At 42.0% G+C, this 11,766-nt stretch overlaps 1 protein-coding gene across 1 annotated transcript; it reads right to left on the bottom strand.

The window, feature by feature from the left end:
• Positions 1-4,765: 4,765 nt before the first annotated feature.
• luc7l3 (LUC7-like 3 pre-mRNA splicing factor) lies at positions 4,766-10,851 on the bottom strand. The gene is made up of 10 exons (XM_035654857.1): positions 10,751-10,851; positions 10,599-10,638; positions 10,365-10,509; positions 9,716-9,793; positions 9,328-9,432; positions 8,891-9,052; positions 8,294-8,679; positions 7,500-7,678; positions 7,113-7,333; positions 4,766-5,431 (listed from the first exon to the last, which is right to left on the bottom strand). Exons 3-9 carry the CDS (start codon positions 10,485-10,487, stop codon positions 7,146-7,148), a joined length of 1,221 nt encoding a protein of 406 aa, XP_035510750.1. The 5' UTR covers positions 10,488-10,509; positions 10,599-10,638; positions 10,751-10,851; the 3' UTR covers positions 4,766-5,431; positions 7,113-7,145.
• Between the last annotated feature and the right edge of the window lie 915 nt (positions 10,852-11,766).

Here is an 11,766-nt window from a genome sequence, read left to right on the forward strand (position 1 = left end):
TACGCTTCTTCAGTTCTGCTTGTCAGATGGTCGAATAGCTTTGGGCACAACTCTTAAGCCTGATTTATACTTCTGTGTCAAATCGACGCCGTGGGTACGGAATAGCCTTGTACCCTACGCATATGCCATAGCCTGACGTGCACCTTCCGCAGCATTTACATGTTGTGGCAACGCAGAAAACAACTGTGATTGCTCTGCTTGGTGTGTGTGTGTGTGGGGTTGTGTGGATTGTTGCTTGTGCGTCGCAATTGTTCTTGGGGAGGCCGACTTCATGCAAAACCCAGAATGACGTTAACTAATGCTGTCTGAGAATCCCTTCTTTCACACACACACACACACTACCAAAAACGTGTACGCACACAGACAGAAAAACGGGGACACATGGGACGCTGCCTCACAGCTTGACTGTCAGTCTCCTAGTATTCCCTCGTCCTTTCGTTTCATGGGTGGCGGGGTAAAAAAAAAAATGAAACAAGGAAAACACAAGACAGATTGAGGAGAGAGACAAGGGAGAGTTTTAGTTTAAGTTGCCATTGTTTCAAGTGCACAAAGAAACTCAACGCAGTGGCATAACCCATCAGCCAACTTGCGTTTTGGCGGTTTTATTTGCAGAGCAATGCAGACACACCGGCGCACAAATAAAAATGCTCACAACGGCGTAGCTCACTTGCGTAGGCTACAGCGTCAAGTCTATGTACAATTATAAATCAGCCTTGAGTAACTATGAACATGCCAACACTTTAAAGACATACTATCCAGTTTGGAAAGTTGATCTGTCCAGCAAATGAAAGAAACAGACAGACATAAATACCATATAAATAACTTTTTAATCATCAATCAACATCAAATACAATTGTATATAAATAATATAGGGCAGGCAGTGAAAGAATAGAAATCACTTAGTATGGCAATGTGGGCGTATGAACTGTATGTGTTGTGAAGATCATAGTATTAATATAATGTAATGTATTAATGACAATGTCCAGATTTTAATGAGAGAATATATTTGATTCTTTCACTATTCCTTCACATCCTCACATAAACATTGATAGTACCTACATGGAATATACGCTTAGCCTTCAAACCTGTATGAAAATACACGTCAAATGATTATTTGGACAGTTTCAAAGTGTCGTGTTGTTAACCCGTAAAATCACTGAATTAATATATCAACACACTCAGTCTATGTGTTGTCAACGGATTGTCCGACGTGGTGGATTTGCAGCCATCCACTACCACAATTAGCTGATTGCAAGGTGACATATTGGTGACAGACACTACAGCCACTGTTGGATTTGATGGGAAACATGCATTCTAAATGAATGATGGTGGTTGGGAGTATATTAAAGTATGCATTAGGCGGCTCCAGCCAGATAGCCTGACTGGTGCTATATTTGGCTGCACCTGAAAGTTATGGTCAAGTTTTTGGCATATATAAAGAAAAATATACTCATATTTCCAAGTTAAAAAACACAATGCTGCAGCAATGCCAACAGTCTGTACTTAAAGTGCCCAGTATCTAGTAACTACATCACCTGTAATAATCTAAAGATAAAACACCTAGAATGGAATATTAGTACTACAGCTGTGCAAGCAATGCAACGGGCACTAGCTCAGCACCTTGAGGGAAAATTATATCCCCCCTCCATCGGAACATGACTGACAGCTGACATAAGCTGTGAGTGTGTGTTGGGTCTTAGATCATTAATCAGACAGCACGCCGACAACACTGATGAATTGCCTTCTCTACTGCATAATCTACGCGCTGCTTTCCCTCTCGACCTTCACTTGCGATTGACTGTGTCTATGGGAAAGAGTAAAAGTAGAGAGAGGAGGAGACAATCTATCTCCATTATCCTTTTTTTCCCCCCCGGTTATTTAGCATCACATCAGGCTCACTCCTTCCATCTCTGCTCGTTTCCTGCTCTGTCACTTTTTCATTTCCCCTGTCTTTAAAACTCACTATCTTCCTCTCGTTTCTTCCCTCTGTTTTTTCCACTAGCTGCAACTCTTACCCCGGGGAAATACTGTTTCCTAATGACATGTACGGATTGTGTGTTGCAGAGGATGGGATGTTGATGTTGCCACGAGCGTGACACTGTTTAAAGTGAGTTACTATTCTCGCCAGTCCTCCAGGCTCACGTGCGTGAACGAGCATGCAATGATAGGCACAATATGTCTAAATAGTGTTTGTGCACTGCTGTAAGGGTTTCCTTTAAAAGTAGGCGCACACTGCCTCCTGCTGTTCAGTAATGCAAAGGGACGTTTCTACTGCATAATCATACCAAACATTACAAAGTACAGAGCAAAACAACTGCTGCTGCTTGGTGCCAATCTATCTCCCCAAATGAGCACTGCGTCTGGTTCTCAGCTCCTCCCCAACACTCAACAACTCCATGGGTCACTTCCATATTTCAGTTTCTGTCCCAGAAGTTAACAGACCATCTGAAACCCACCTGCTACTTCGGCGTTGTGGGACAGAAAAGGAGGAGAGGACGCCATTTTTCCACGGCAAGTGAATCCGGGGGGACCAAGAGGCTCAGTGCGAGACTGAGAGAGAGAGGCAGAGAGGAGCAGAGGTCACAGCTGGGCCAGTCCACCAAGCACAATCAAGCATGCTTATGTGTAATTAATGGATAATCTGCTTGTGGGGTACACAAAAAACCCATTTTTCAAACACTAATTGAACTCTATTGAGACCATGTGAAACTGGGATTTCCCCACTGACAATGGGAATAATGGGGCAAAACAAAAATGTGCCCAAGGACGAGAAGCGCATCGTTTTCATTTCGGGTCTCCCCCAGCAGAGCAGGATGAGCCAAATCATACATAGTGATAATAAACTCCATCCATACTCACATTCTTAACCTGGGAAGCCACTTTGGACATTGCCGAGTCAGCAATGAGGATGGTCAGTCAAATGATTAATCTGAAGCAGTCTGTCACAACTACTACTGAAAACTGATCACTTAACAATAGATACAAAGACCTACTTGTTGGTATCAGACCAATATTAATGTTTATCAAGTTTCTAATACCATTAAAACCGTCCTTGCTTTCTTTACTGCTTGAGACTATTGATATTTTGTTTAACACTGGTTATTAATCTGTAACACCATGCTGGCCTTTTATAACAATTGAAAGTATTTCTGTGTTTTTTGCTCTCTTGGCTTTGTTTCAGACAGTCTGTTGTGTATCTGCAGGGTGTGGATTGTAAACTCTGGTTGTAAATCCTGCATGGGTGCACAGGACAGTAGCTATTAATTACACTCAAATGATGAACTCTAACAAACACCTGCCGCTTTCTCCGCAGGCACCTGGTTCGGAAAGGTCAGTACAGAGGAAAAACATCAAGGCTGATATGTGGGCAGCGTTAAGGGCACATACTGAATGGATGGGAACGACGGGAAGCGATTTACTGTGTGAGATTAAGAGCTAAATGTAATGTTTTAGGGGCATAAATAGCAGTAGCACAAGAGGTTTAGTAAATAGTGTGGGTTTTAGACACCATACAGAGCAACGAAAACCTAATGTCCTAGTCATGATTTGTTTCTCCTGTGACATAAATTGTTTGGACGTTACTGTTTTTAGAAGTATGACAAAGTTCACAAATGATCCTCAATGGGAAATGAGAATGTTTTAAAGCTTAAGCACAATTCAGTTGGAACCCTAAACCTTTACAGACATTCAAGTCGGTGTCAAGCATAAAGGAGCAAGGCGCTCTCCCTACGGTTGATGAAAATGTTCAATTAAGTTCCACAAGGCCCGTGGCTTTCGGCCAGGACACATTTCACCATTTTGCATCCATGTCTTTCTTGCTAGGCTGGCAGTAACAGGACTGTGAGAGAACTGTGTGTTCTCACTTAATTTCAACACAAGAGGAAGGAGGCTGGCTGGCTGGAGGGGGGAATTTCAGTTATAAAAGGTATGTATGTATGCATGCATGCATGCATGTATGGATGTCCACCGACTTACAAGTTCAGCAGGGTGAAGAAATTATACTGGGGTGGCTTTTTGCAGTCCATAGCTTCGTCACTGCTTGGAATCTGTCTGCAAAAAGCTTTGACTGGCTTACATTTGTTCCTCTAGATACCAAATCTAAAAGCTGAATAGGTGCATCAACAATTGATCAACAAAAACCCAAATGACATATTCTGTGTATATAAATACAGCATGACAAGAATTTGGTACACAGCTTATTATACTCTTTATGTGCACAGAAAATATAAATTCAATAAACGATATAATATATAAAAATGTTTCCTAACACTAATAATGAACAAACTCTTGAGAATATAGATGTCATCTTAAAATACTGGATATTAACTGTTACACAGCACATATGTAGCTGTATATAGTTTGCCTAAATCACTGACAAACATGGCAAAACCAGCACAAACAGGCCATTTTAAAGAAGCAGCTTTACTGAATAAAGGGATGGGTCTATTTTAAATTTGGCTTGGAACACATCCAGCAAACCTACTCCTATAGAAAGGCTCCAGATCTTTTTTGTTACTTGATCTTAGAAGCAAAACTGCTGTGGCATGCCCTTTCTTTCAAAATGCAGGAAAACAAAAAACAGCAAACCCCATAATAATAAATTATATAACAGTCTGGCTTGAACTCAACTTTCTCAACAAGAGGGCTAGGAGCCTTCTTAGTGATTCCCAGTCTCCCAATCACTGCGCTAACCTGCTTTTGATCAGATAAAATGAAAAAAAACATTTCTGCTCATGGAAGAAAAAAAATCCCAAAACAGCATTGACAAGTTTTAACTTTTTATTCATTGAGACAACGGGGACATTAAAAGCAGAGCAAAATTAAACAAATCTTCAGTCTTCAAAATCTTTTTGATCAAAACGAAATCAGTATATTTTACAGTAAGGGGACACGAGCAATCAATGTGAGCTCTAAGTGGAGGAAGAGAGAGACACGCCCTGTCATGGGACTAACATTGTACATACGCGTTCAACTGACTGTTTAAAAAAAGAAGGTCAGGAAAGTGAAGTGGAACCTGACAAACCAAAAACAAACCACAAGCACGGTTTTTATTTCATTTTCACTAAATGCCAAGAAACAAGGAGGATGTGTAAAGATTTTCAAAATAAGAACACAAAAACCCATAATGAAGTTCTCCTCTAAGTTTGGTATTCAAAGTGATGCCTGGCTGACATCTAGACCAAGAAATACATCAGATGAACCACAACTACCCTCAGCCAGCCAAAAGATAGACAGGTAATGGAACATGAAAATCAATGTATCTTTTTTTTTTTTTCTTTCCTTTCTCTCCTCATTTACACATGTATGTTCATGTTTTTAAATAAGCCACTACACATTTGTGGTTCACCTTGTTTTTAAGCAGCGATGTGTCAGGTTCAGGGTAAGGATGGGTGCGCTCTTCCACTTCTTCCTCCAGATATCCCAGCTTCCCCTGTGGAGCAAAAATGTTCACAGAATGCAATGTTAGCAAAGGCCCCACAACAAGCGCTCGTAGCAATGACTGCTGCTTCTGGAGCAACAACATCGTCTACATAAAGACTACCGGTCAAATATGTCCCTCAATTTAGCCACAGAGGAAAGTGTAGATCGTAACAAGAGACACTGCCAATAATGCACAAATACTATCCGTATACTAGCACAATAGTATGTTTTGGCCAGAATATCCTGATCCTTTTGTTCATATTTGTGAGGTTATTTTTTACTTTCAGTTGTTGTGCTTAAGATCCATCTAAAAAAAAATAAAAAAAGCCCACAAGGTTCGGTCACTACTAGACCCTAATCTTTTAAAAACAGTGACAAACCTGTTTGATATTCCTTACGCCAATGCAAAAGTCACATTTCTTAAAGCAGATCTGATTAAGGCAAACGAGGCATTCTACCAACTGAACGAATGGGTTTAAACAACACACTACAGGGAAATGGACACAACTTGAGCTGTTGGCATAGGTATATCAAACAGGCGGTTTGTGCATCTCAGCATTTAAAAAAAAAAAAATGTGTCTCTGAAATTTCTACAAAATGACTTTTTTTTCCCCAAACATATTTGAAAGTTAACAATTAGGAGAAAAATAACAAATATATATATAAATATATACACAATCAAAACTTTCAAAGTTCATGTTCTGGAGAAGTACAGAATTTGTTTGTTTTTTTCTGACAGGCAACAGCATTCAGAAATGGATGTGGGTAGAGAAAGGAGTACCTGGGGTGAGTACCTGCACAGTTTGACAGTCAGAGAGTATCCATGATTTTTAATTTGCCCTTTTCTCATGTGGTCTCGCTCACAACACCAACGCTGTGTGAGGTATGGAAGTCAGCTGCAATTCATTCGATAAACCCTACCTTCCAGTTAGTTAGTTACGTAATGCCCCCCGGTGCTATAACACCCCCCCAAACACACACTGCATGGCATTATCAGGCATAGTAAGCTGGACAACAAATCCATGGCATTTGAGTTATGATTCAAATAAATGGCTTGTTTTTCCACAAATACCTTTGACGATAGCTGGAAGTATGTCTGTGTGTTTACATGCCAGCAGGAGAAAACCCCCGTGATACAAACATGTAAACACACAGTGGCTCGGTTCTCTCTCTATGGAGTGTAATATCTCAGCAAATCAAAATTATTACATTTTCCTTCTTCAAAGTAAAAAAGAAACAAAACAAAAATAAAGAAAAACAGGTAAATACAGGCAGGAAAATTTGATTGGATAGGTTAAAATTTTTTTCTGCCATTTTGTCCACAAAGACAAATATACATCTATAAAGGATCAAAAACCGATACAAAACGAGGGGTACCTCCGGGCATGTTTGCTCAGGGCTACACTGGCCTTTCCCTCTTGGCTTTGTGTGAATGTTTTCTACCTTCTTCTCATTCATCGGGCCTAGTCCTTCATCTTCAGTGCATACTTATGATGCACTATTCAAAAACAGGATAAAGATATATGCATATAGTACATAAGACAAAATCATAGGCATTGAACTGAACGTAAACAGGGTGGGAGAGGTAGGGTGAGAGGGTGGGTAGGGGAGATGGGAGAGGGGGGAGGGTCGTGGGAGGGTGGAGGGTTGGGTTGAGAGCCAGGGGAGAGTGAGGACGAGGACGCACTTACCTGAGCCTGATCTGAGGTCCTATCAGATCAGTTTTAATTGGACTGAGTGTCACCTTCAGAATGGAGGAGCTCTTGTTGGCCGTTAAGCAGAGGGGAGGAGGCAGAGGCAGCCGCCCCTGTCTCCATCGGTTCCGCTTCTGAAGAAGCCTTTATGGAAGCTGCATCGCCGTCAGAGTGCTTGTCTTTTTTAGAGCTGCTCCTCTCCTCTGTCGTCTTACGGTCTGGGAAAACATTAAACATAATTATTAAAATGACTAACATGCACAATCAAAAAGTCACAATTTCTGTCACAGTCTGAGACAAGAACACAGCACCTAATGGTCAACAGAGCAACTTCACACTCTTGATCATTAGGTGCTGTGAACAACAAACATGTTGGGTCCTCACCTTTGTCTTTCGATGACCGCTCTCTGTCCCTGTCTCTGTCCTTGCTGCGGCTGCGGTGGCGGTGAGATTTGCGTTCTGAGCTTCGCGACCTCCTCCTGTCGCGACTGCGGGAGCGACGCTTTCTGTCAGAGCGCTCGCGGCTGCGCCTCCTCTCCCTGTCCCGGTCCCTGTCCCGGCTCCTATAAAAAGAAGGGAGAATAAGTCATGAAGGCAACAAGTGAAACACGCATTTAAATAAAGACACCTTTTTCTATTTAATCGTGTCTCTTCATGCAGGGCCACACGGAGCGGTGTGTGGTCGGGGGGAGCACATGTTTTCTGTTTAACGACCAGCAGAGGAATATCATCAATACATGGAAGAATGTTCTCTGGGCATCTGAAGTACGCTGGTGTATGAATTTTGGGCGTATGAATAAATTGACAGGAAGAGTAGTGAGGGAGGGAAATCTAATTAAAAATATTTAAAATGTCAAATAAACATTAAGTTTAATTGATTCTGTCAGCAACAAGCTTGATGCACCCAGTAATTTGTTATGTTAGGTTCCAAACTTAACACACCTCAAACAACAAATGCAGCTAAAAATTAGCCTGTCAAAAAAAAAGAAAAAAGAAAAATGGAGGGGTCAACGACCACAGTTCAAAGTCCAGTGTTGGTGTTCTAAATGTGGATTTAAACGGTGCAGCTGCCTCTATCCATTAAAGAAGCAAGAACAGTGCTCTGTCCTTTTATGGTGACACATTGTGGTTACTAGACCTAAAACAACATGGTGGTCAGTGGTCAACGACAGCCATACCTGCTGCGTTTGCGTTCCCTCTCCCTGTCCTTGTCTCTGCTTCTGGACCTCCGGCGATCACGGGATCTGCTCCGTTTCCTGTCTGATGCTCGACTGGAGTGGCGGCTGTTCGAGTGGCTTCGGCGCGCCCTCCTGTCCCTGTCCCTTTCCCGGTCCCGGTCTCGGTCTCTGTCCCGCTCTCTGTCTCTCTCCCTCTCGCGCTCCCGCTCTCTCTCGCGCTCTCGTTCCTTCTCCTTCTCGCGTTCCTTCTCTCGCTCCTTCTCCTTCTCTTCCTCCTCTTTGCGCTTTTTCTCTCGCTCCTCTCTCTCGCGCTCGCGGTCTTCTCTGTCCCTCTTGAGCGCTGGGCTTTCAGGTTGGGGGTCTTCTGAGCGGCGACGTAGTTTCTCCTGAAAGTGAATAAGTAGTTAATCAGTACATCAGAACCACAAGCAAAAACAGTCAAGTCAAAATTCAAAAGTCCAAATATTTCTCAGTGAGAACAACAAAAATAGTTCCTTGTGTTCTGCTGCAACATAGATCTTGTAACTGATACTGCTTAAGTCATGCAGACACCGTCTCATCTACGCGTGCACTCTTCGTGCCAGGTGATTCTGTTACCTTGAGCTCCTCTACAGTGGATTTGATCTTGGCGTAGCCCATGTGTTGCTTGCCCATCAAGTGGTCGTCCACTCGAGACTGTGCGTCACCCACAATGAGGAAGGCCCCACACACCTCACACACTTCCATCTGTTTCTCCTGGGCCGCAAAGCTCTCGATGGTCTAGATAGAAAGTACAAATCAGTTCCATCACAAGGGCGAGGCGTAATAAGCAATATACTGTATTCCTGCCTTACAGGACACTCAACCAATTGCCCCGTTGCTTTGATGGTTAGTTATGACATGGTTAAAATCAGAATGGATGTTGTTGGTTCTAGTGAAGAATAACTTCTAGCTATTTCAGTTTAGTTTGACTTTCTGTTTCAAAAGAACTTAAACTGTTAACAGATAGTATTAAAGCACCCGTAGGCCGATTAGCCTGGAGTTAGCTGACTCACCGAGGGGGTGGAGCTGAGCAGCTCCCTCTCCTCCTTCAGCTGTTCCACCAGCTTCATCATTCCCTGGGCCTCCTCCACGCGGCCCTCTGACCCCAGCTCTTCAATCTGAGCAAACGCACAACAGAGACGAGTCAAATCAGCCATTTTATCACAATGCAACGTTGTATAACTGACAACTAGGTTTTGGAGGTGTCAATGAGAGATGTAGGTTGACGTCTTATGAGATCATTTCAACAGCAGTAATTCCAGCTGTGAGACAGTCTGGTACAAACATGTGGCAGATATTAAAATGACAGAGAATCAGTATTCTACTATCTTCCCAATACCATTACAACTATGCACTTGTCTTTTATAAAGAACACATTAATACCATTATTTCTTTACAAACCTGTACAACTAGATCTTCAATCTTCTCCGTTAGAACCTGAACCTTCTCCTCATTCTTTCCTGATGGACCAGGACCTTGCTGAAAGAAACACAATGCATCTCAGGCATTAATGCTGTGCATTGGAGTCTAAAGGGATGCACCAATATATCGGCCAATGTTCGTGGTGATGACTGACAGCGGCATGAGCAAATAAGATGGCGTTCACCATTCTCAGCCAATGTTCATCTGCTGGATCACATTCATTTTGCTAAATATGAATGTGTTGGTAATTACAAACTTGGATATTGGAGAAATAATCACCTTCGCACTGACACAAATTACACAAAAACACTGCTGTGCTCCATGCTGCAGCACAGACAATGAGCAGCTATTCAGCTCTGACTCTTACAAGAAAATTAGACCGAGCAGCAAAAAAGGCAGAGATGCTTATCTTTGTCGATTTCTCTGTTTTTCCTGGCACAAAAGGGGGAATAACATCGCCTATCGGCCAAATTCTTAATTTGAACTTCGGCATCAGCCCATAATTTCCCAATGGATGCATCCCTAGTCTAAGATGACCAACGATTTAGTGACCACCGAGAACACAACAAAATCAATGCAGTGGTAAGAAAGGCGTTACAGAACAAACCCTCAGAGCTGAAGCACTTACCCCTGCGTTCTGCTGAGCCTGGGAAAGTGCGAGTCGGGCATGTCCTCTACGAATCCGCCGTTCCACCTCAGCCAGGAGCGACTGCAGATAGCGCAGGAAGTCTCGCTCATAACCCTCCTTCATGAACCGAGAGCTCTTCTCATACCTGCATACAAAAGGATAGAAACTGTTTATTATTAGGTGGAAATATCAACACGCACACAAATCATGTTACAAACCGCAATCGGAACTTACGTTATCCTAAGATTTTCATCGTGGATTTTCTCGCAAGGGCCTGGGAAAGAATTGTGACACTTTATTATCTTCGGATAGAACAGATGCACGTGTCAGCTATCGCTTTAATAAATCATATCTGCTGTATGGACAGCTACAGGTTCTTGACTTACCCAGGTCGGAGCGGGTGTTTGTAAATAGCTCAGCTGGGCAGAAGCCACACAAATAGTACCGACAGACCTTAATGAAGAAAGGAGATCGTTTAGTATTTTAAATGTATATATAATAAATGTGGAAAACTTTATTTGAATCATTTAACTTATTCCAACTGGAGACAAATGAGCTTTTCTAAGTTAATTTAGAATAAAATAGAATGCCTTTATTGTCAACTCTACCATGTACAATTGAGATTGAGATTAATTTACAATAGGAGTATTACTATAAAATTAAAAAAAAAAAAAAAACAAATAAAAAATATATTATGAGTATAAAATAACAATATATATATATATATACAGTACTAAAAAAAGGACATTAAGTATCATTAGCCTTGATATGTTCTCACTCATGTCTCTAGTTAACGGTAACATTAGTTTTACAAACCAACCAAGCAACAGTGTAATAATGTAAATAAATCTCTGACCTCAACAGCAACACTAGCACAGAGCAGCAGTAAATGTTATAATGTTCTATAATTGTCTTATAATGTTAATACGTTTCGACTGTGAGTCACTGGAATATCATTAGTTAGCGTAGTAACTGATGCTAATTCCACGCGTGCCCGACACAACCTCTTAAGCGATCAAACTGCTTCAGTGGAACATTAATCCGTCTGGTAATCTGATATCTAGTTTTAACTGGAGGACCCCACACCAACATTACACCGTACTATTTTTGTTTCTTTATCATCTTGCTAGCCGACCTTTTCATTGCCACAAATAGCTAGCTACGTTAGCTGGGATGCTAACTTCAGCTCTCGTCGTCCCCGCCGTTGGATCGTTTCTTTCGTCGGGGGGCCAAGTTTCTGTCCCGGCATTATCTGAGTAACTGGGCTGCGAGAGATCGTGCTAGACGAGTGTAGCCTTGGTTCACTACTACGGATATCTCCCGAGGAGCCAGTTCAACCATCTATGCGCGCAAAGTACTTCTAATCAAAATGGCAGGTCGCCGTAACACGCGTCTTAATGGT

The sequence above is a fragment of the Morone saxatilis genome, unplaced genomic scaffold (genome assembly GCF_004916995.1).
Source record: "Morone saxatilis isolate NCDOM2014 unplaced genomic scaffold, NCSU_SB_2.0 Contig14, whole genome shotgun sequence".
In the NCBI taxonomy this organism is placed as follows: Eukaryota; Metazoa; Chordata; class Actinopteri; family Moronidae; genus Morone; species Morone saxatilis.